The following is a 24,795-nucleotide window of genomic DNA, read 5'->3' as shown; positions in this document are numbered from 1 at the left end:
ACTTCGTGTTTATTTGTTTGTTTGTTTGTTTTTTTTCCCAGGGGTGATCATATCGATCAAGTGGTCCTATAATGTCGCGAGAGGGCTCATTCTAATGGAAACTAAAAGTTCTAGTGTCCTTTTTAAGTGACCAAAAAACTGGAGGGCACCGAGGCCCCCTCCCACGCTCATTTTTTCCCAAAGTCAACGGATCAAAATTCTGAGATAGACATCTTGTTCACCATAGTCGAAAAACATAATAACTATGTCTTTGGGGCTGATTTATTCTCCCACAGTCCCCAGGGGAGGGGCTGCAAGTTACAAACTTTGACCAGTGTTTACATACAGTAATGATTATTTGGAAGTGTACAGACCTTTTCAGGGGTTTTTTTGTTGGGGTGGGGGGTTGAGGGGAGGATCTTCCCTTGGAGAAATTTTTCATGGGAGAAGAGAAACTCCATGAAGGGGGCGCAGGATTTTCTAGCATTATTTAAAAAAAAAAAACAATGAGAAAATAAATATGAAAAAGTTTTTCCAACTGAAAGTAAGGACCAGCATTAAAACGTAAAACGAACAGAGATTATTACGATATGGGGGGGTCCATCTCTTTGGAAATACCTCGCTCTTTACGCTAAAGTATTTTAAGGAATTTCAACTATTTATTCTACAGCCTTTGCGATTCAGGGGTCAATCTTAAAGAATTGGGACAAAATTAAAGCTTCAATGTAAAGAGCGAAGTATTAACAAGGGGGCAAACCCCCTCATATACATAATAAAAATATACGAATATAGAAGTTCGTTACGTAAGTTAATTTGTAAGTTATGTATATCTTTTACTAATAAAAACGTTCGTTAAAATTTAAAAATTCTAGTTGCCTTTTTAAGTATCCGAACAATTGGAGGACAACTAGGCCTCCTCTCCCACCCTTTTTCTCAAAATTGTCTGATCAAAACTAAGAGAAAGCCATTTAGCAAAAAAAAAATTAATACGCAAATTTCGTGTTAATTATTCATTTGCGGAGGGCCAAAATAACAAACATGCATTAATTCAAAAACGTTCAGAAATTAAATAAAAAAAAAAGTTTTTTTAACTGAAAGTAAGGAGCGACATTAAAGCTTAAAACGAACAGAAATTACTCCGTGTATGAAAGGGGCTGTTCCTCCCTCAACGTCCCGCTCTTTACGCTAAAGTTATTTACTGTTTAATACAGTAGAATTGAGAGAAAGAGTAAAACTTTAGCGTAACGAGCGGGACGTTGAGGGAGGAACAGCACCTTTCATACACGGAGTAATTTCTGTTCGTTTTAAGTTTTAATGTCGCACCTTACTTTCTTTTGAAAAATAAACTTGTTTTTTTATTTAATTTTAATAAAACGGCTTTTTGGGTTTTGGTTCTCCCGAAGGGAGAACCTATACTTTTTGAATATGCATTTTAAATGCATTTTTCATCAGGAAGACGTATTACTATACATTTTCTTGAACATTGTAAAGCAAAAAAGTAACTTAAGGTTTTAATTTCAATAAAAAAGTGAACAAAAATAAAAAACAAAACAACACTTTGATTAAAAAACAATATATATATACTACGAATATTTCGGCACCAAGCCCGGGGAGCTTTTCTTAGCGCAAAAAGAGATAACGAAAAGACCGAAAAAAAGTTGTTTTAAAAAATAACACACACAAAAAACGACCACTAAACACACGAAAAGAGAAAAAAAAAATAAGAACAATTCATATTATAAACAAGCTTCTAGCATTTATGTTACAACATAAGAATAAAACCAAAGTGAATGGAGAGTGACCTATGGTTTCATTATAGACATTCGCTTCCGTTTTTTTCTTATGTTGCAACATCAATGTTGGAAGTTTCTTTATAATATGAGTTGTTCTTATGTATTCTTTTCTCTATTCAAGTGTTTAGTTGTTTGTGTGTGTTTTTTTTTTAACAACTTGTTTTTGTTTTGTTGGTGTTGTGTTTTTGTTGAGAAAAGCGTGGTGCCGAAGTATTCTTAACATTTTTTTTTCGTTAGTGTTGTTTTGTTTTATTCTTTCTTCACTCTTTCGTTGAAATGAAAACCCGGTTTTTTGCTTTATTTTTCGTAAATAGAAAAGAAGTTTGGTCTAAGAAATTATTAAAAAAATTAAGTAAGTTTAACACGCTTCGCTGATCTCCGTTTCGTGGCACGTAAGCCAGGACGTGCAATGAGGGCTTGGGGCCAGCCATCCTGTGTTTTCGCATACCTTTCCTGCTTAACTCCCCTGAATTTCTCCAGGTACCCATTTAGAGCTGGGTTGACTCTGGCTGAGCTTACAGAGTCACGCCACTAACCCCCGTCCCAAACCAAATAACTAGCCACGCCAGGAATCGAATCCGTGCCCCTCGGACAAAGAATTCCCAATCCAGAGTGACACTCACTTAGCCAGGACATTGTAAACGTTGTAAACGTTCATATTGAACCACAAATACATGTCTTGCAGCTTTGAGAGGAATTAAGCTAAATTTAAAAAATCTCGTTTTCCAAATGAAAGTAAAGAGCGACAGTCCCTCAGTCTTTAAGCTAAAGTTTCAACAGTTCTTTTAATGAAAGCGTTTAATAGCTCATTATATGTTGATTGCACAGGCACATATATACATACTATACCTTCAGATTGTTTATTCACCCATTCTTTCTAAGTCTTTCTAAATTAGAGTAAATAATTCCTTTCATCCTTGAAGGTGCTTCATTTCTCCTTTTTCTTTCCTTTTTTTCTTAGGTTTAGTTTCTTTAGGTGCTTCTTTTCTTTCTTTTTCTTTTTTGTGTGTACTTGCATTGCTCTTGAGGAGGAGCAGTCTTTCTTGAAGTACTGAAAAGAAACTGAGCAATAAAGACATAATGAGCATAAGTTTATACGGAGCACAGATGTGTTGTCTTTGGGCACTGTTAATGCCTTAATAGAGGTTACCGCGACTCTCTTATTATTTTTCAACTTTTAGTGTAAACTGGATTAAACTGTGGTAAAAGCTGTGCTAAATTATTGCAAGTCATTTCGATTTGAACTTCTAATTTGTTGAATTGACCTGTGTGATTCTGGGACCCAAGCCAAGGCAAGTTTCTTTTTATGGGTACACTTATTTTGCAGTTTAGTGCATTTTTAGACTGCAAAGTCTGCGTTTAGGGTCTATGTTTATAGTTTATGATGAGAGTTTGTCGGAGTTGATATTGGATAATAAAGTTTAGTTATTTCCTACAACTGTATGAGATTTTCCCCCGAACCCTGGTACGAAAGGATTTTTTAGAAGTAGCGTCATTGCATTGTCGACAAGAAGGTCCATTTCGCCTCCCAAGAGATATTTATAGAGGTATTACTGGTGACACAGTGTGTGGCATTCTGGGCCGAACAGTGTGACCCTTGCCCCCCTCTAAAGGTAAACTGGCACCACGCCAGATTATTCTGGCGACGTCAGCAATCCTCCACAAGCCTTGAAACTAATTTTTGAAACTCGTGTTAAAACTAATTTTCAGGGCACTCTGTTTTGTCTACTAAGTTCCTTAGTGAAGTTGAAGTGCCAATCCAATTCACGGTAAGTATATCCTAAAATAGGGCGTTTTAATGATGCGTAAACACGTAGGATATGGAGTTTGGGGGTATTACATTATGACACCATCTTAAGTAGCTCGAAGCAACAGTTGTCTTCTTAGTAACGTTACCAATGTGTTTATCGACTGAAGAGTGACGCTAATAATTTAACTTTGGCCGTGATATTCGACAAAATATTGACATTAAGAACGGTACAGTTTAGAAAAGCAAACAGTTCGTGGTAACGAACTGTAGTAAGGAGCGACCCGGCTCAATAGTAACCAAAACTCTAAAAAATGGAATTTTGATACCAATAACTACATCAAAAGAATCGCATTTTAATGCTGATTTTAATATATAAGTTTCATCAAGTTTAGTCTTACCCATCAAAGGTTACGAGCCTGAGAAAATTTGCGCTATTTTATAAAATAGGGGGAAACACCCCCTAAAAGTCATAGAATCTTAACGAAAATCACACCATCAGATTCAGAGTATCAGAGAACCCTAACGTAAAAGTTTTAAGCTCCTATGTACAAAAATGTGCTGCTTCCTCATCAATGCCCCGCTCTACGCTAAAGTTTTTTACTGTTTTAAAAAGAAGAATTGAGAGAGAGAGTCAAAATTTAGCGTAAAGAGCGGGGCGTTGATGAGGAAGCAGCCTCTTTCATATACAAAGTAATTTCTGTTCGTTTTAAGTTTTAATGTCGCTCCTTACTTTCAGTTAAAAAAACTTGTTTTTTTTATTTAATTAAATGTAAGGACTTAGATTTATTCTTGTTAATTTTCATATGAATCGAAACAGGTTTGTGAAATTTTTTTCAGCATATTTATCATGTTACTCTTGATATTTTTTGTGCGCTCCAGTTGGGTTGTTTAGCCATGCACATAATCACGTTCAGCTTTATGCCAATAAGGAAATATCCTCGATGTATAAAATTAGCGATTCAATCGAGTGTCTTGACACAATAGTAAATATATATATATATATATATATATATATATATATATATATATATATATATATATATATATATATATATATATATATATAAAGTAGACCTAGTTAGATTGGACTCTGACAGGCTCTAATACTACTAGTGACACACAAGTTATATCCATAAAATTTGGTGTCTTCAATCATAGCTGTTTTCTTTCTTTTTAGGTGTGTCATCGGTTTGTGGGTGAATGCACTACCGTAGCCTTGACTAGTCTTCATTTGGTGATTAATGCTATCTTAGGAGAAATTTCTGAATCCCGATTGTTTCGAACGAATGAAAAACTGTTTTTGCCATACGAAAAGCTACTGAAAAACCCACTTATTTCTCCTTTAGTTCTGAAACAGGTAAAATAATTTTCATTTTCTTTCTTACACTTTCACAGCGACCAATAACTCTTTAGGCATTTGGATATAATATTTGCCCATCATGCACCTTGTATGTGAATATCCTAGGGACATATAGGTAAGGGTCTTGTTAAGGTCAGTTATTCAAGCTACGTCATTGGTACAAATAAATGCTGAGAATTCCAGTAGAGATATATAGGCAAAAGATAATTCTGTCTTTTTCATCTAACCGTAAAATTTATGTAAAATTCCTAATAAGTCGTAATATTTTTAGTATTGGCTTTAAATTAACTTTTTAGTGGTTATGGCAATGACCAATAGAAAGGTCAAATTAGATTCTTTACTTTTGCTGAAAAAGAGATATTGCTTTTGATATCATATATTGCACTGGATGATCGAGATAAAAATTAAGGATCCTCCAAAGTATTATTTTTTTATTCTCTGTTGAATGCTTATTCATTCATTTTCTGTTCTTTAAAGTATCTCCATTCACTCTTGAGGCTTATCGACAGTTTCGGGGCGTAAGTGTCAAAATGAGCAAAATAGGAACACCCAGTGGTCCTTCAGAAAACTGGCTGGTGTAATCCTAGAAGCTTAGCTTAGTCTTTTTCTTGGAATGCCAAGCCTTGAGGAGTCTACTTCAGTCTCCTTTTGGCTTCACGACGATTATCAGTCTTCAGGTCCAGAAAGCTGTTTTCTTCCCTTTACCTTCACTCCTTCCTTTTTTGCAAGGATTGAAAGAGGTTAGGAAAATAGGTCCTAAGTTTTGAACTTAAAGTTAGGTTTAAATTCTGGGACCCGTCTTGCCAAATCCTATAGTTATACTCTAGACTGTATGCTAAACTTGAAGATAAGTTTATATTTTTATTTTGCAAAGTTAAGTTTTTGTTTTAAAACCTCCACGGAATCTTTGATGCCCTGTAATCGGGGAAAGGGACGAGCAGGGGATTCAATCACTTTTATTATATTCCGTGGTTCAAGCATAGAATTTCTGAGATTCAACATGTTTACTCCGTACTTTAGCTTGATTAAATAAAAAAAAACAAGTTTTTCTAACTGAAAGTAAGAAGCGACATTAAAACTTAAAACGAACAGAAATTACCCCGTATGTGAAAGGGGCTGTTCCCTCCTCAACGCCCCGCTCTTTACGCTAAAGTTTGACTCTTTCTCTCAACTCTACTTTTTAAAACAGAAAAAACCTTAGCGTAAAGAGTGGGGCGTTGAGGAGGAAACAGCCCCTTTCACATACAGAGTAATTTCTGTTCGTTTTAAGTTTTAATATCGTCTACTTTTAGTTAGAAAAACTTGTTTTTTTTTATTTAATTTCTGAGTGTTTTTGAACTAATGCATATTTTGATTTTGGTTCTCTGCACATGAATAATTAAAACGAAATTTGTATATTATTTTTTTTTTGTCTAAATGGCTTTTTCTCACGATTTTGAGAAAAAAAAGGAGCGGGGGAGTAGGCCTAGTTACCCTCAAGTTTTTTGGTTATTTGAAAAGGCAACTAGAACATTAATTTTTACGAACGTTTTTATTAGTAAAAATATACGTAACTTATGAATTAATTTGCGTAACGAACTTCTATATTCGTGTGTTTTTATTACGTATATGAGGGGGTTCACCCCCTCGTCAATACGTCGCTCTTTACACAAAAGCTTGAATTTTGTCCCAATTCTTTAATAATTACCCCTAAATCACAAAGGCCGTAGAATAAATAGTTGAAATTAATAAAATTACTTTAGCGTAAAGAGCAAGGTATTAGGAGGTGGTGACCCCCTCATATGCGTAATAATTTCTGTTCGTTTTAAGTTTTAATGCTGCTTCTTACTTTCAGTTGAAAAAACTTTTTCATATTTATTTTTTCATTGTTTTTTAAAAAATGCTAAAAAACCCTGCGCCACCTTCTTGGAAATTTGCTTCCACCGTGACAAATTCCTCCATGGAAAGCTCCCCCGCATAACCCCCTCTTCTCAACCCTTTCCACCTCCAACCAAAAACCCCCCTGAAAACGTCTGTACACTTCCCAATAACCATCGCTATATTTAAGCACTGATCAAAGTTTGTAACTTGTAGCCCCTCCCATGGAGACTGTGGGGGAGTAAGTCGTCCCCAAAGACATAGTTCTAAGGTTTTCCGACTATGTTGAACAAAATGGCTATCTTAGAATTTTGATCCGGTGACTTTGGGAAACAAATTCATTTGGGAGGGGGCCTAGGTGCTCTCCAATATTTTTGGTCACTTAAAAAGGGCATTAGAACTTTTTAATTCCGTTGGAATGAGCCCTCTCGCAACATTCTAGGACCACTGGGTCGGTACGATCACCCCTGGGAAAAAAACAAAAGAAAACAAATAAACACGCATCTGTGATCTGTCTTCAGGCAAAAAATTCAAAATTCCACATTTTTGTAGATAGGAGCTTGAAAGTCCTGTGGCTGTGCAGTGGATTTGACCTTAGTTTGGTAATACGGGACCCAGAGATCGAATCATGCTGCAGGAATGCACTGCAGGGCCGACGCAGGGACCATAGTAGTCAAGAAGCGTCGTTAATTCTTAAATAAATAAATAAAGGAGCTTGAAACTCCTATAGTAGGGTTCTCTGATACGCTGAATCTGATGGTGTTATGAATCTGATGGTTTTATGACTTTTAGGGGGTGTTTCCCCCTATTTTCTAAAATAAGGCAAATTTTCTCAGGCTCGTAACTTTTGATATGTAAGACTAAACTTGATTAAACTTATATATTTAAAATTAAAATTCGATCCTTTTGCTTTAACTATTGGTATCAAAATTCTGTTTTTTAGAGTTTTGGTTACTATTGAGCCGGGTCGCTCCTTACTACAGTTCGTTACCACGAACTGTTTGATAGTTTTTTTCAACCATAACACGTTTTGATAGAGCTTATCGACAGTTTTTCCAACATTATTTCCATTGACTTGGTGAATAGGCTCTCTCTTCTTGCGCACATATAATCATTATTATATTAGCTATGCAGAAGGCTGTCTAATAAAGTATGATGGCATAGAAATGCCATTAAGTAAACCCATAAAGCTATCAAGATCTACTGTCGGAGCATGAAAGAGACTAGTGTTTTCCGTCGAAAATTAAAATCTTGTGATCTCCAAGTAGAAGCAATAAAATCCGAAGTAGCAAATACTACTTCAAGGTCAACTTGTGAAGATTTAGGAAAAACGTACAGGAACAAAATCGTTTGTAAAATGACAAATAATATACTGCATAGAGGAGTTACAATGTCTTTGAGTTCCAGAAGTAAATTTCTCTTCAAGTAAAAGTCTACGTAAAATGTCAATTCTTTCCTATTAGGAGAAATCCGTACCCTAGTATTCCATTCTAAAATCATGATAAGTTTATTTTTCCTTAATTCTATGGAACATATTCATAAGTACTGTAGTAAAGTAAGGAACAAGAATAATTTTTAGAACTTTTTTAACTTCATATTTTACTAACAGTAGTAAAAATAAAACCAAAGGATACGGCATTGGAATTTGCAGTCCCTACAGGGGGTGCTGATCTATGTTTCATGACCCTTCAACCGGGAAGTGCAATGGGGAGTTGTGGGCTAGCCATCCTATACTTTCGTGCACCCTTCCTGTTTACCTTCCCCTGTTTTCTCTAGGTTGACATTTAGAGCTGGGTTGAGTTGCAACAATGACCCCGTATCTAACCAAATAACCAGTGACACCTGTAATTGAACTCCGGTCCTCACGGACAAAGGTTTCAAATTTAGCTTGGTAACAATTTTAGTAACAGTCCCTTGTTTATTTTGAAAGTTTGAAAAAGTTTAAACTGCATTTCATGGTTCAAGAGAGAAAAATGAGACGATCTACATAAATGAAGTTAATACGTCAAGCATAAGTAAATCAATAAAATATTTCTTTTTATTGTAAAGTAAAAAAGGACTTTACCTGAAGATTTAGTTTTGAAATATACAGACATTACAAGAAGTGAAAGGGAAGAAGGGAGATTTTGTGTAAATCTCCCCCCTCCAAAAACAAAAAACAAAAACAGGGATTCAGGGGTTGAATCCCTGAACATCACCTTTTACCTTTTTCAAAGGGGTAATCTATTGATGTTTCTTGGAGATCTAAGAGGCGCTATCAGTGTGTTATACTTTTCGAAACTGATTTCTAGCTTCATCACACAGGTGCCTTGTTATTTTTTGAAAAATATTACTGGAAAGAGGCATCGGAAAAATTACTTTTACAGATAGTCCACCGTCACAAAAATAACAGAATGAATAAACAAATAATAAAATTTGATTTAAGGCAAGGGATGACATTAAAGTTTCGTGTGAAATAGCAACTTCAATATAAGGAATTTGTACATGCTCGTTGAAAAAAAAACTATATTCAAAAGAAAAGACAGATATGAGTAAATCTATCTTGGTACTTATTACTACTAGTGCAAACTTGCAGCAACATTAATCCTGCTGACACTTTTGCACTGGTAAAAACCGCTAATCTAATCCGCTCTGCTTAAAGCTGTTTTTAGTCTTAAGTAGAATTTATGTTTTAAGTTAGAAATTTGCCAAATACAAATATGATCAGCATTATACTCCTTTCCAGGTACTTGAGTCAATCAAAGACCTAATATCATATCATGGTATTCAGGAAATCAAATCTGGCTGGAATGCTCTTTTTCGGATTTTAAGACTATCTCCTGCCCAAATTGAATCGCTGGATGTTGTAAGTGAGACCCTAGAAGACTGTGCGAGAACATTCTTGAGTCTGAATGATGTTTATATTACAGCTGATTGTCTTTTTGAAATGATTAACACATTGGTTTGGTTCTTCAAAGGTAACTTCTATTTGTGCCAATTGGTATTTCTTGTTTTTAATCTTACTGAAGGGGGAGTTTCATACAGGCTTCGAGGGTGATGACCTTTATATCTTAGGGAGTTAAGAAATATTGCAATAGGACCACAAAACTTCACCTCCTGTGAAGATAAAAAGTTTTGTGTCTAACTTATTTAAAAAAAATTCCAGTTTAGTTTTTTCCAAAAAAGGAATTTAAAATAAGCTTCTCTTTTGTTTGGTTGAGATGGTCAAACGCAAGTTTACCCATAAAGACCATTGTTCTCGCATTGAAATTCTCTCTTCTTTTTTTTGTTGGTCATGCATATGACAAGAGGTCGAAGGCTCCCAGTTAAAACTAAATTTAAAGATATAAGATATATATAATTTGGAAAGACATAAAAATAATTTTTGATTATTTAAAAATAAAAATAAATTTAAAGATATAAAAATAATCGTCTCATATTTTATGTCTATTAATTAACTAAGTTTATGATCAATTAATTACGTTTATTTTTGGTCTTTGAATGGAAATTTTTAGATGATAACGATTGTTTAACAAGATAAGAAAAAGGTAAAAACTGTTTAACAAGGCAGAGAAGAAAAAATCGGTGTAGACAGAAAAAATATCGTTTTTTGGAAATTATCAACATAATTCTTTCGGTTGGTTTTCGGACTTGAGTTTTGGTCCAATGATTATTCTTGTGGACTTCTTAGGTCGGAAGCTATTATCCCTGAAAATATTGATACATCTCAAATGTGTGAGGTTTCCTATGTCCATCGATGGTCTTGATTCCTTGTAGATATCTTTTGCAGACCGGTCTTTTCATTTTTTTATTATAAATGCTATTAAAAAAAATGAATTAAACTTACTAAAAATATTTCATTTCTTTTTTTTTGTTTCAAGATCTTTTTTGGCCCTTGTTCAACACATCATTCATATAGCCATGAGTCATGTCTGAATACATCATCTTAATTACCTTAAATCGCAACTTAAGGAAATAAAACGAGCTCCCTTTATGTCTGTCAGGTAAAATTAGCCCACAGAAAAGGCACCTTGATTTTGTTTTATAATTACATATTCGTTTACAGTGTTGTCTCAATAAAGAACGTGTCTTATATTCCAAAAACTTTATTTATCCTTTTTAACCAGTACTATAATCCACTAGTCAGTTTATCCGAATCCCCCCGGAATTTTTCTCTGGGTTCACCCCTGATCTTGCCCCCTGTAAGCATAGAATAGGTCCCAGCAAAGCTTTAAAGTATATCAACTACTAAAACTGCCAAAAATACTTTCCTCACAGCTCCATTGGTGGATTACTTTCCAGTGTGTAAAATTCCTACTTTCCAGTGTGGTCAGACAATGTGAAATTGTCTGTTAGTTATGTAAAATTGTTTAAGAGACTTTTATATACAGAAACTGATACTTTTATGCCGCTTTCCACAAATAAAACAAAAGAAAAATTAGTCGTTCACACCATGGAATGCTTTTGTAGCTCTGTGTAAAGAGGTGCCACCGGGCCAAGAAACAAAAGTTGGCAATTTATTTAACGATATTTGGGTTACATTCAATTACAACAGTACAAACGCAATATATGGAACACGGAATGATCCGTGAATAGATTCTAGAATCACCATATTATTGATGGTGTTTAACATTCCTTAGTTTTTCCTTCGCAGTGTCATCTAGACACGAACAATGTTGTTACATAAATGTAGATGACAGCTCATACTCTCTAATGCTGACGTTGTGTTCCAAAACTCAATTATCATTCATGATTTATTGTAACCTTCCGCCTAAAATGGTACATACCAATAGATTTAGCCCCGGTAATCCTTATAATACTTAAAAAGGCTGAAATTATTGTCCATTTAACACTTGTAACTGTATTAATTGTCTATTTATTTCTTTATCCGTTGTCTCGTAACCGAAATGACAAAAATAGTTAATTATCATTAATGATGATTGATTTCCAGAACATATCCTTTGTTCAAATGTACTAAGTGCAATCTGTGCTCCACCTACCCTTCACATGCCTAGTACAAACCTGTTGATGGAAGAAATTAAAGTTGAACAGATTCTCGAAAACGTCACGAAGGTTGAATATGTTTGGTCTTAATTTGTGTTACTTTATATTTCTTTCATTGTGATTTTAGTTGTAACTTGTTCTTCACATTATCCTCTTGAAACTTCTTTAAGGACTAGAAATTCCAGGAAAACTCCAATTAGGCAGTGACGCGAATTTACAAAAAAAAAGGAAAAAAATAGTAGTATAATTACCATAGAAAAGAAATGACACTAGATTTCGGAATTTCAGAAAATGAAATTGATAAAATCAGTAATCATTCACTAGTAATGGTAAACTTACATTGACGATAGAAATACTAAGACTCCCTCGCAAAAATCAGTAAGTGGAAATGAACAAAAGAAATGATTTGTTGCTTTGAGTATGATTTCTAGTGCAAATCTTTCATCTTGTGAATCATTTACGAAACCGTAATGCTCTGATTTCAGATTATTTTTCTTCGAGCACCCTACCGTCCTTGAGTGGCAAGTATATTATCCAGCTGCTGGAGTATGTTGTCAGAGCTCATCAAAGCAAAATACTGCCTTCCTTTCGTGTTACAGAGCCGTAAGTATTTTTTAGTATAAACTAGTTTTTTAAATCAAAGCTCGTTTAAAATTTCATAGTAAAGTTTTTAAATGCTAATAAAAATCGTGAAACTTACGCAGTTCACGAAATAACTGTTAGTTATTCAAAGTAAATAATGGAAAAAATGTGTATGATAAGTTGAAATCAAAGTTATGGAAAATATATTATTTGGTTAGGGCATTGAAATTATTTTTATAGTTAAAAATATTATGATTTTAGTACTTTAGGGTATCTCTTGAGGGGGGTAATGCATCGCATTTTCTTTCTCAACATAGTCGGGGATTTTTGGGTTCCGTGAAATTGTGGACTTTAGGGTATCTCTTGAGGGGGGGAGATAATGCCTCGTATTTTCTTTCTCAACATAGTCGGGGTTTTTCGGGTTCTGTGAAATTGTGGATCTCTAGTTGTTTTGTGTGGCCTTTACTTAAAATGCCCTTTCCTTTCTTTTAGTATTTTTTTACCACTTTGAACACTGTCCCTAAACGGACATTAATTTAAAAAATTATTTTACGAAAGAAAGCTTGTGAAGAAAAGTAAAGAGGTAGATCAAGCCTTAGGCGAAAAGAAACGAAGTCCAATAGTAATTCAAGCGTAAACCGGACATAAATTACTTTAAATAAATGGATGAAACCCAAAACGAATAGGAGAAGGGCTAAAGTCTTTTTAAACCAGACCGTAATTTATGCTTTACTGGAAATGGTCTTTATTTCGAGCTGTGTTATATATAAGAAAAGGCCATAATAGCCAATATTACAGAAAAGAAGCATTGAAATTTGTATAGGTAATTTGATGTATATTGATGTTTATTTGTGAATGTCTTTGCAATTTGAGATTTATTAACGCTATGCAAAAGAAAATGTTAAAAATGTATTTTGTTGTCAGTAAAGCGGAGATGGTGTTCTGGTCTTTAGAAGGCATAGGGAGTGTTACCTTTACTCCTTTTTTTGGTAGTTTCTGTTCGTTCTAAGTTTAAGTAATTTCGATTGCTCTTCGGTTTCATATATTTATTGATAATGATCCATGTTCGTTTAATACTTCTTAGATTTATATATTTATGCGTCTTAGGTTTGATAGTTTTTTTATTGGTTAACAAAGGAAATATATAAAATCAGAAGTGGTCGTAGTTTCAAGTAGTTGCGGTAGTAGTAGAAGTGTCAGTAGCAGTCACAGTCCAGGTCAAAGTCATCGTGTAATCGTATTCGCAGGTGATTGCATTTGTAGTCGCAAGTAGTCACAATCGCAGTCGCAAGTAGTTGCACGCGGAATCGCAAGTAGTCACAGTCGCAAGTAGTTTCAGTTGCAGTCGCATGTCCAAATAGTTAAAGTGACAATCACGAGTAGTTGCAGTCATAAGTAGTCACAGTAGTAGTAGTAGTATCAGTATTAGTTGCAGCATTAGTCATAGTAGCGGTAATCATAGCACAAATAATTGCAGCAGTAGTACTCGTAGTAATCGGGAGTCGTAGCCGTAGTAGTAGTCATCGTAATCGTAGTAGTAGTAGTAGTAGTAGTAGTAGTAGTAGTAGTAGTAGTAAAGGTCCTAGTAGTAGTAGTTGTAGTAGTAATCATAGTAATAGCAGCCATAGTAGTAGCAGTAATGATCCTAATAGTAGTAGTTGTAGTAGTAATCATCGTAATAGCAGCCATAGTAGTAGTATTAGAAGTAGTAGTCATGGTAGACATAGTCGTAGTAATAGCAGTCGTAGTTGTAATATGTGTAGTGTGCACGTAGTGTCTTTTAGTCTTCTCCTTCAATATCCGCTAGAACTTTCATCTGAATACCTTAAGCTATTCCTGAGATACTGCTGATACGCTCTTTTAGTTCATTTTAGTTTGATTTAGTTCAGCATCCCCTCAACATTCTCTGAAAGTGTCACCTTAACATCCCTAGCCTGTTAGGAGACAAAGGATGAAAGATGCCCTTCTTTCCAAAAATATAAAACTATGTGTTAAAATAGGGCAACTTGTATTTCTTAGAGTACTTGCTCCAAGGGCTGTTGGGAGTCCTGTCATCCATCTTTAGAAACATAGCTATTGAATTAAAGGGTAAAGATCCTTCAGTGCCATTGCTGGCACATGGGCCGTCGAATAAAGTTTAGGACCTTCCAACAATTTTGACAAAACGGCTATTTCAAATTTGTGATCGGGTGTCGTTGGAGGAGAACTGCTAGAAGCAGTGAGGTAAGGGGGCTGGCTGCCCTCCAATCACTTTTGACTCTTAAAAAGGGTACTAGAACTTTTAGTTTCCAATCGAGCACTCCCCCTCCAAAGTGTCTACAACTCTTTCCGTCCGATGTGGCCTGGAATTTTTTTTTTTAGACCTTCCAACAATTTTGACAAAACGGCTATTTCAAATTTGTGATCGGGTGTCGTTGGAGGAGACCTGCTAGAAGCAGTGAGGTAAGGGGGCTGGTTGCCCCCCAATCACTTTTGACTCTTAAAAAGGGCACTAGAACTTTTACTTTCCAATCGAACACTCCCCCTCCAAAGTGTCTAGAACTCTTTCCATCCGATGTGGCCTGGAATTTTTTTTTTACATTGAAGCCTTATCGCTCTTTACTTAGGCGATGTTATTGCGCTACCTAAGAAAATACCAAGATTTTGTTGAGGCGCTATCAGAATAAAGACAATTCTTTCTAATCGGGCAATATTGTGTATTTTGTGTCCTTACTCCAGCAAGGAGTAATGTGGCTGTACTCCAGCAAGGAGTATTGTGTCCTTGTTCCAAATTGGGATAAGTCTAAAAGGGCCGGAATTTTTCCCCGATTTACCCAGACAAATAGATTAATCTCCTTTTCCCTTCTGATTGTTTATGTGGTTTTATAAGGAATTGCCAAAATTATTTTAAGTATATATAAAACATGATTAATTTAAATTCGCTACAGGTCAGTATCCTTATTATACAATTTTATTTTGACTTCTTAATTAACAAACTGAAACATGATCTTGATAAAGTTCTTTTATGCCAATTCCCTTCAATTCCCAGATTAAAAGATTCAGTGTTCAACGGACTAGTTTTTATGTGTGGCCCTCCCTTGAATACGCCCATCCTGTTTGACATCCACGGCTCAACAAATGTAAGGCATCTAACATAAAGGATATTCAAAAAAAGGCCCCAAGAAGTATCCTCGACTCTTCCTTTTCTTCTTATGAAGATGATTTTGGTCATCTTCATTGGGACTAGAGAATAGACCATTAATTTCTTTCAAAATAAGACAATATAAACTTACTATATAATTAGGAATGAAATGGCTGCTTTCCCTGACCTATATGACGTATGGTACTTAACCCCCAAGGCCCCTGGAATAGGGATAGACAAAGGACCAAAATTGTTCGTTCCTTAGAAACTGAGGCATAAGGTCTATGTTTATCCCTCAGTGAGCTGTGGTCTTCAGCTCAGAATCGTCCATCGTGAGGTGAACTGTTGCTGCCCCATACGCCAATAGGTGTTTTGAGGACCTATATAAGTCATTAGTTCCAGCTTGTCACTTCCTCCCTCCCTACCAGGGCAACCATACTAGACTAGATATAAAGAATACCAGTAGACTTCTGCTTCAATTGAATAATGCTTCGGTAACAAAAAATGGCGTAGATCGTTTGTGCAATATTGTATTTGTCAGTTGTGAAGACAATTTACCTTTGAATTATCAAATGGCAGGAAATTGTCTTGACAGGTAAAAATTTGCCTTATATTTTACAAGCAGTATATGTTATAAAGGGACATTTAAATGAAAATTTTCATATTCAAAATAACCACTATCCTTTATCCGTCTTTAGATTCTTCAATATCAGCATTATTTCGTTGTTGAATATACGGCTCCCTCTCTTCTGAGCTTGAAAAATAAGCTCTGTTTTTCATTGGCGTTTGATTTTTCTCATTTGCATTTTCTCATTTTCAGTTATATGATGTTACTTTCTATGGTACTTTAAATTACGAAAAGGAGTATTTATCGCGTCATTGGCAGCTTAGGCTGTTAAGCGGAACGCAGGAATGTAAATCTATCTATGAAAATGCAAGTCAATGAGCCAGAATTAAAATAAATACCCTTATTAAAAAACAAAAATCACGATACTTTAGCAACTTTTTCAATAGTTTATTCTTTTTTTGTAGGCAATCAATTTTTTCGCGACTTTGTCAAGTAGATTTCTCTGTTCTAAACTACAAGCTAGTCAAATTTGCAGAATCCCCTGACGCCAGTGCTCAATTTGAGGATTTCATTTTCCATCAATCAAGTTCTAATGCATTGGAGTTCCTCGCAAATAATTGTGAGCTGTGATTTTTTCTTTCTTTGCTTCTTTTTAAAATACCTTTTTTTTTGTCGAATCTTATATTCTTTTCCTTTTCGAATCTTATATTCTTTTCTTTTTCGAATCTTATATTCTTTTCTTTGTCGAGTATTTTATTCTTTTATTTTAATCCGCAGATTAAACTACCAACGACATAAAATAAAAAAAATTTTGATCCCCTGGACCCATCTTTAGTCGATTTTTCCAAGATTTTAAACAGCGATTTATTAAGATTTTTATTTTGTTTTTCTTTCAAAATTATGAAATTTCTAGGTCAGTTCCACATTTTTGTCTGTGTTGCCACCATGGAATAAGTAAAATATTTAGTTAAATTTAACAAAGTTTTTTGTCAATAAAAAATCCTACATTACAAATGTTTTGATTGCCAAATTAAACGACTGTCATCCAGTCTCTGTGACAGTGACTGTGACTGCCCCCTTCCCTAACTGGAAGAGTCTAAAGTCTACTGCATTATATGTGTTTTATTGAAAACTATATGTTTCTTGAACAGTCCTTGGAAAGAACTAATATGATTAAACCGATTATTTGATGTATACTAATATTAATTACTGAAAGCTCATCAATTCAAGATTCCATTTCACTCCAATCTTTATTTTTATGTTCAATAAAGTGCAAATGATGCAGTAGGCTCTAGACTTTTACTATTAGGGAAGGAGGCAGCAGTTAAACTCTTGTTTGTAGGGATTTTTGCTGTTTTAAGTTTGATTTAAATGTAAGTTCTACTCGTTTTAATATTTATTTACTCATTTATATTAGTACCTTTTGTGTATTTGTTTGATATGATTTTTATTTAATTTCTTACCGCTTTGGGTTTAAATTATTCTTTAATGACAATTTCTGGTCGTTTTGAGTTTTAATTATTTATGTGATAATTATTTATCACAGTTGCAGTTACAGCACCAGTCAAATTTGCAGCCGCAATAGTAGCAGTAATAGTAGTGGTCCTGAAAGTTTCAAGTTAATACCCTTTGAAACCATTTTTCCATTTTGGAATGGAAAAAAGGCAAGATTGTCAAACTTTTCAAAAAAGGAATGAAATCAGTTTGCCATAGCTAGAGAGGAATAATAATCCAGGCAATTGGAAATAATCTTCCTGCCAAATAATGTTAAATGGAATTCAAGGGTAAGTAGATTCTGTGCCAGTGGATGAACAACATGGCTTTTGATCAAATCGATTATGCTGTGACCTCACCTTTACACTGCGGGTACTGGTTGAAGAATCAAATGAGTGGCAAGTACAAATCCTCTTGGTCTTCATAGACTTTCTGAAAGCTTCTGATTCAGTCCTGCTTGGAGCGACGTGGAACATTCTTTGGCTCTATGCAATCCTTGAGAAAAACATACAGATGATCAAGGTCATGCTGAAAACAGACAGACAGAGTGGTATGCTGCTGAATCTGGTTTGACGCACTAGATTCTGGGATCTGCTTACTATTCCCAATCTTATTTGGCCTAATCGTGGGCTTCGGTTTGAGATAATATAACTTCTGTGGTGATGTATAATTAAAACCTTAGAGACAAGTTTATGACTGGGACTTCGCCAATGACATAGCTCCTGCTGCTGATTTCATAGAAGATATGCAGCAAAACATTGAGGAGGCAGCTTCAAAGGCCTTCAAACAGGCCAGACGATCAATGTAAATGATGTTTAAAGGCGTTGTCCCTGCATTAGCAGCAGCTCTTAAACTTTGGGAAATAGAAATTGAGGAAGTTAGCGAATTTAAGCATCTAGGTGGCACTTTAAATCAAAATTTCAGTTGTGATAGGGATACTATGCTTCGAATTACAGATGCAGGTGAAGCTTTTTCTAATTAAATAACGTTTGGTGATCCAGCAAGTATTCCCCGAAGCTGAAGCTCCACCTGTTCAACAGAAATATGATATTTATATTGGCATTTGGATCCTAATCCTGGAGCCTATCCAGAGCTGTACAGAAAAGGTCACCTGGATTTGAGAACAATTGCTTGTGAACAATATTTACGATTAACTGGGGTGATATAGTACGTAAAACCTAGATCAGACCTGTCACCAAGCTGTCTCAAATAATCGACGAAGTTTGACTTAGTGGGTGGCTATACTGGGGTCAGATGACTCGAATGAGACAAAGGCAACTTCCCTATGATGTTTGGTGCTGGACTCCTCTGGGGCTCCGGAAGAGTGGTAGACAGCAGATTGCTATTGATCGTTCCCTTGGAAATGAGGCAAGAGTTAAACAAGCATCCCTCGATGAGCTGTGATCTCTGGCTCAGGGAGGTCCGACTTGGATGTCAATAATTGTTGCCCTATACGCCACTATGCCTCGTAGGATCTAAGTAAGTAAGTCTCAAAGGTTTTTCCGAGAAAAGGTCTGTTGTTAGTTTTAGTGCCTTTTTGATGGACCATATGTCAAATAATAAGCCGTCCGAAAAATGTTGGTTTTTCCCACTTTCTTCGGGTTTAATCAAAGAAAGGGTGAGACAGGCTTTACGGATGGATGATGAAAAATTGCCAAATATTGTTCCTTTTGGTCAAATATCTGGGGCCAAAAGAAAAGGGGTCCTTCCCAAATGAGGTGGGAAGAGGATATAAGAAATAATTTAAAGTGAATTGGAGTTAAGCGTAAAAAATGGAACTTTGAATAGGTCAGGGCGAAAGAGAAGTGTGCTAGGTTATGTTGTTCTGAAGTCGTTTTTTGCGTCAGTGAACTAATATTTCTAATAGTAGCCTTAGAAGTAATAATTAATAGCAGTAACAACTTTGTAGTAGTAATAGAGCGACATTTTTAGTTGGGAATATGTGGCTTATTCTACAGTGGAAAATATGTCGAGACAAGGATTTCGTATTCGAAAATTGCAATAAAACACAATTTTTTCGTTATTATAGGAGGGCATGGCTCCGGTATTTTCTTTAACTGACAAATCCTTGGTAAGTAAAGGCAAATTTTACTGACGTAAAGAATACCTGTGTTTTAGGGACAGGGAGAGGAGAATTCGAAGTCCTCCAATGGATTTAAAGAACCCCTCTCCTTCCTTTGTTTAATTGTTCTTTAAAGTCAGCCTCTTGCTGTTTTGTTCGTTTTTCAAAGTAAACTTTTCTGTTTTTGTTTTTTTCTTTTTTGTACATTAAGTGGGAAAGCGCCTAATCTTGTCCAATGGATGTATACTATTACTACCACTAACAACTCAATGTTGCACCAAGCCGCCTGAAGCCAACACGGTAACGCACGTACCTCCGCCAGCTCAATCTGTTCAAAGCCTCCCTCTTTACACCCTGTCAGGAAGTTCCCATTTCCCTTATTCTTTTCATACGACATCCTCCCACCCAAGCCGGGAATGTTGACTGATAAGGACAATATTTGGCAATCTTTCTTCCTTCATCCGCAGAACGGGCCCTAGCTACCTCAACCTTCTCTCATTATCAAACAGTTCGTTGTATCATCAATCCATCAATAAGATTAACTTATTATGCTGAACCAAATAAACAAGATTCATCAAGTTTAGTGTTACCCATGTTATCCATTAAAAGGTACGAAACGAGAGAAGATTTGCATGATTTTCAGAAAAAGGGGGGACACCCCCTAAATGTCCACGAATCTTAATGAAAATCACACCATCAGATTCAGCATATCAGAGAACTCTACTATGGATGTTTCGAGCTCCTATATAAACTGTGGAATTTCGGCTTTTTTGCCGAAAAAATTAACCCTAGACACTACTGGATGGTAGTCTTTACTTTTTAACATCAATAGCCGCGCTTTTATATGCCCTAGTATCTTGTATTGATCCTGACAGTCTTCAGTTTTCAATAACATAATCAATAAGGCCTCCTCAACGAGGAGGCAACCCATAATGTATAAATTAGCTAGGAAGAGGTTTTTCAGCCCCCAAAAGTCACCATACATAAAACACAGAAGAAATATAAGTTAATCGGAATTCAGTGCAAATGCTGTGTCGTTTTACTGGGAAGGAATTCCTTCGAGGGGTTCCACTCCTCAGGGTTACCCTGCAACGCTGTTAGGAGTCACAGTTTTGGTTAGTAGAACTAGTCAATTCCAATAATATCTTCTCTGCTTCCAAGAAATATATTCTTAAATCGAAACAGAAGTTGTACCAAGTGATCAGTTGTGTTTACTAATATAGCTCGGAAGGAAAATTATCAAACCAAGAGTCCGGTTATAAGACTATCAGTGGTATTCAATGCTTTACAATCATATTCTCAGTTTTACCATTCAGTGGAACTTAATTTAATAAGTTGAATTTGGTCGTAATTAATTATATCCATATTCGTCCTAGCCGAGGGATTGGCCAACTAGATTTGAAAGCCTTTATCTCTTAGGACTGGGTTTAGTCCTAGTGTCTGAGGTTATTGGGTTTGGCACGGGGGCAGTGTAGTAACTTTTTAATCTCAGCCAGAGTCAACCCAGTTCTAAATGGGTACCTGGAGAAATCTGAGGAAGGTAAACAGGAAGGGTGTGCGAAAGCAAAGGATGGCTGGCCCCTGGCTCTTCATTGCACTTCCCGTCTGTCCCCAACCTTTTATTGCGCTTCTCGGCTAAAGCACCATGAAAAGGAGATGAGCACCGCCGGTAGGGATTGTAATTTCCAATGCCGTATTATTTACCTTACCTTTGTATTTGGCCTTATTCCACTTCTGATTTTGTTTTTTCTTCTGATAATCGATTTCATTACTTTTTACTTTTATTGAACGCATTTTTCCCTGACTTTTATACTTTGTGTGCTGAGCACTAGGGACTCCATTTCTACGAGAAGTTCAAATTATTGTTGTATTTCTGTTTTACTTTTTTCTTTTCAATTTTTAACCTGCCACAAAGTAGCCTGTTTTGGTCCAAATCCTGTACTGGAACATAAGGCTTCTTCACATGTCTCCGAATTTCCCTGAAACTGGAGGAAAATCTCCGTAATGTAGGAATAAGTCAATCGCAATGTAAACTTCTAACAGTTGAGGCATTGGACTTGCACACTTTAAATTACAAATTTTCAGCAATTTTAACCGGAAACAGTTATTAGTGAGGACTTGCGAAACACTAATATACCATTCCGGAGACATTTTAATGGTCTAAAAAATGTTTATAATGATTAGCTAATTTCTTGTAAGACTATAAAAGTAACAGAAAAAGGAAGAAAACATTCAATAAGTGACCAATTTTGACTTACTGACTGACTGGGTAACGAAAAAAAAGAAAAGGGAAAAATAGATAATAGCTGTTTTAAAATTGGTCATAATTGCTTGAAGTACATTTTAAACAGCATTTCAGAACGCAAGTGATTTGAGACGCTTAATTTAATATTTAGCGAGTTTTCTTGCTATTGTACAATATAAAACAGAAACATAAAATACCAAAACATCTGGACAGCAAAATAGAAAATTGTTGTTAAAGACAATGCCATAAGGAGAAAAATGATTTTTTTTTTTATCTTGACCGTCACTCAAGTTTGATAGTATAATATATTCTAAGTGTTTGGGTCTCGTAGTGGTGCTTTATATTATTTTAATATCTTTTTTCATGTTCTTAATCCATACATTTTTGTAAAGGTAATAAACGCTGATAAAAATGGACAGGCTTTTTTTAGCAGTTCCAACAATACAAAAGGGAAAATAAAAAGAGTTTGTTTCTTTTTTTGCTATTGTGGGAAAGACTCTCCCTCTCTCTTTCCTCCCGTTTCTTTTTTCGTCCTTCCATCCTCTTTCTCCCCGCATCTATCCCCCTCTCTCTCTCTCTCCCCGCATCTACCTCTCTCTCTCTCTCTCTCTCTCTCTCTCTCTCTCTCTCTCTCTCTCTCTCTCTCTCTCTCTCTCTCTCTCTCTCTCTCTCTCTCTCTCTCTCTCTCTCTATTTTGCGTTTGTGCATCTTAGTCTAACTCTATTAATGTGCCAAGAAGTCACATTTCTTATATTTTATATTGTTTTTTTTTTGTGTGTGTGTACCATTAGCTGTCCTAACATTTAAATATAATGTTGCTTTCAGATAAAGCTAATATTTTGCTCTCATTTTGTAAAGCAAGAAAACGATCAAAAATGGGGTTTAAAGGCCAAATGAAAATACTGAAGAAAACACAGGAAGCAAATATTTCGAGAAAACAATCGCTTCTCTTCTTCAGCGCAAACAAAATAACATGATCAAGGAAAAAACAAAGACCAAAAACCAAGCACGGAAAGTACAACAAAACCAATGAAAAAAAAAACGCTAAAAAATTAAATAAAATTCAACTCAAGACTAAATATTAAAAGAATTAAAATCAAATACCTAACAAACAATAATCATTTAAATTTTCAGCAAACTTGGAAGACCTGTCTTGTCATTTAGAAGATCCCAGCAATTCGACACAATTGGTTTTATCTTTGTTCTTGAAACTTACTGAGTCATTCGTCGTCTTTCCCAGCGATCAGGTCGTATTTACTTTGATTCAGGGCCTATGGACTCTCACAAAGCATAATGGTAAGTGCAGTGGGTAACTAGATAGGGATAAGTTCAAAGTGCGAACAATAGAAGTGACGAAATCTTTGGCAAAGTGTTTTTATGGGGGATAGTAGAACAAGTGCAAGAAGTAACGATGATGCGTGCAGTTCCGCCCCCACTTCGCGTTTTTCATTTGAGTCTGACCTTTGATTTAGCTTTTTGAAAATTATTAGCTTTAAAGTCTCTGTTTTTAAGTTGTTTCAAATTGTATTTTCTTTTACTTCTGGCCCTGTGAAGTTCAAGTTGAAATAAAAATTTCAAGGAGCACATTGTCGAAAATATAAGAATTAGCGTATAAATAAAAGAACAATATGGAAAATCCAAAAATATCTTTGGATATTTTGGTCACATGTAAAGTGGCTGTCTTCAGCAGAGAGGCTGCGAAAGTTTGTCTTCTTTATCTGATTTATCTGCTGGAACGGGCCACTGTGTATGTGACCGAAATACCAAGAGATAATCTTTTGTGTTTTACTGTCAAATAAAAGGATTTTCCCTATTGAACTGTTTTTTATACGTCACGGAAAGGCAGTGTGACCTTCGAAAATACATATAAGAATTAGCATCAGGGCCTGCGCTTAAGGTTTTTTCCTAGCTAATCTAGCAGTGGCAACTCTGTCTGAGAGGGGAGAAGAGTGTTTTACTTAAATTTGTTTAGCTTCCAACTGCATAAATCAAATTCATCGCAAGGTGCATTTTAAATTAGTAAATTTCCATTCTATACATTACTGTTGCCGAAAAATAGGATAGAGCATTACATTTATCGAAACGTCTAGTATTTTGTAGTATTCATGACAATTTCTTGTAGTACAAAAGGTCCATGGGATGTATACTCCCTGTATGTACACTTTTCTATGTTAATTATTTAAATAGATAGTATTAATATTTTTGTACTGTCAATAATTATGAAAGAATAATTGAAAGAGTTTAAATTGAAGCTCAGATTGGCCCAGATTGTATTGAAAGACCCTTTACGTCATAATTTCTATGTCATAACTATAAAATTCTAAGACTCCGCGTTGTATTACCGTATTGCCTGGTTTGGATTTAGAAACCCAGATGAGCATAGCTGTGTATGTAAGATCCACAGTAGCTTGTCTTAGTTCGCACAACAGAAAACTATGTTCTCATTTTTTTCTTTTTTAGAAGGGTTTGGTGAAGATTTTAAAAAGACATTGTCAATTGATTAAAGTGAAGGATATAAATCAACTTTTTTGTGTGAGAATTCTTCTAGCCCTTGTGTGTTATTTATTGTGTTTATGTATTGTGATACATACACTGCTGACATTGTGCTGATGATCTGTGCTGACGTATTTTAGCAGCTGTTACACTACAGTTGGGAGCATCACTTGCGACTGTATCTTCCTAGTAAAACTTGTATGTTCCTTTTAACATATGCTATTTGATTTGGAATTACCTTAGCTTACCTTAGATCCTCCTGAGCCATCGGTGGCGCATAGGGCGTCGACAAAGTCTCCCCATTCATCACGAAGCTGTGCGGCTGATTTGGAATCATAGAGTAAATTTGGAATTAGACAACCCTAAAGTAACAATAAAGCAGACTCACTAAAGACTGTGTTTTAAGGCTATCTGCTTTAAGGGTCATGCATTTGGTGGTGCTGAACAATTTTCTGGTATTATGGGCCTTTAGTAAAACGGTTAGTTTATGGGCGTGAAGACACATCTT

General features: G+C 35.5%; 1 protein-coding gene across 6 annotated transcripts in view; it reads left to right on the top strand.

Moving 5' to 3' along the window:
* LOC136026702 (brefeldin A-inhibited guanine nucleotide-exchange protein 3-like) overlaps positions 1 to 24,795 on the top strand; it is a 197,688-nt gene that overhangs the window by 86,044 nt on the left and 86,849 nt on the right. For all 6 annotated transcript variants that reach the window (XM_065703456.1, XM_065703458.1, XM_065703457.1 and 3 more), the window contains exons 20-24: positions 4,700 to 4,879; positions 9,465 to 9,696; positions 12,208 to 12,325; positions 16,458 to 16,612; positions 22,929 to 23,090. In XM_065703456.1, the coding sequence (XP_065559528.1) occupies positions 4,700 to 4,879; positions 9,465 to 9,696; positions 12,208 to 12,325; positions 16,458 to 16,612; positions 22,929 to 23,090 (847 nt within the window). The remainder of the gene's footprint in view (positions 1 to 4,699; positions 4,880 to 9,464; positions 9,697 to 12,207; positions 12,326 to 16,457; positions 16,613 to 22,928; positions 23,091 to 24,795) is intronic.

Source organism: Artemia franciscana, chromosome 4 (assembly GCF_032884065.1).
Source record: "Artemia franciscana chromosome 4, ASM3288406v1, whole genome shotgun sequence".
Taxonomy (NCBI): Eukaryota; Metazoa; Arthropoda; class Branchiopoda; order Anostraca; family Artemiidae; genus Artemia; species Artemia franciscana.
This window is presented reverse-complemented; position numbering and strand designations above follow the sequence as displayed.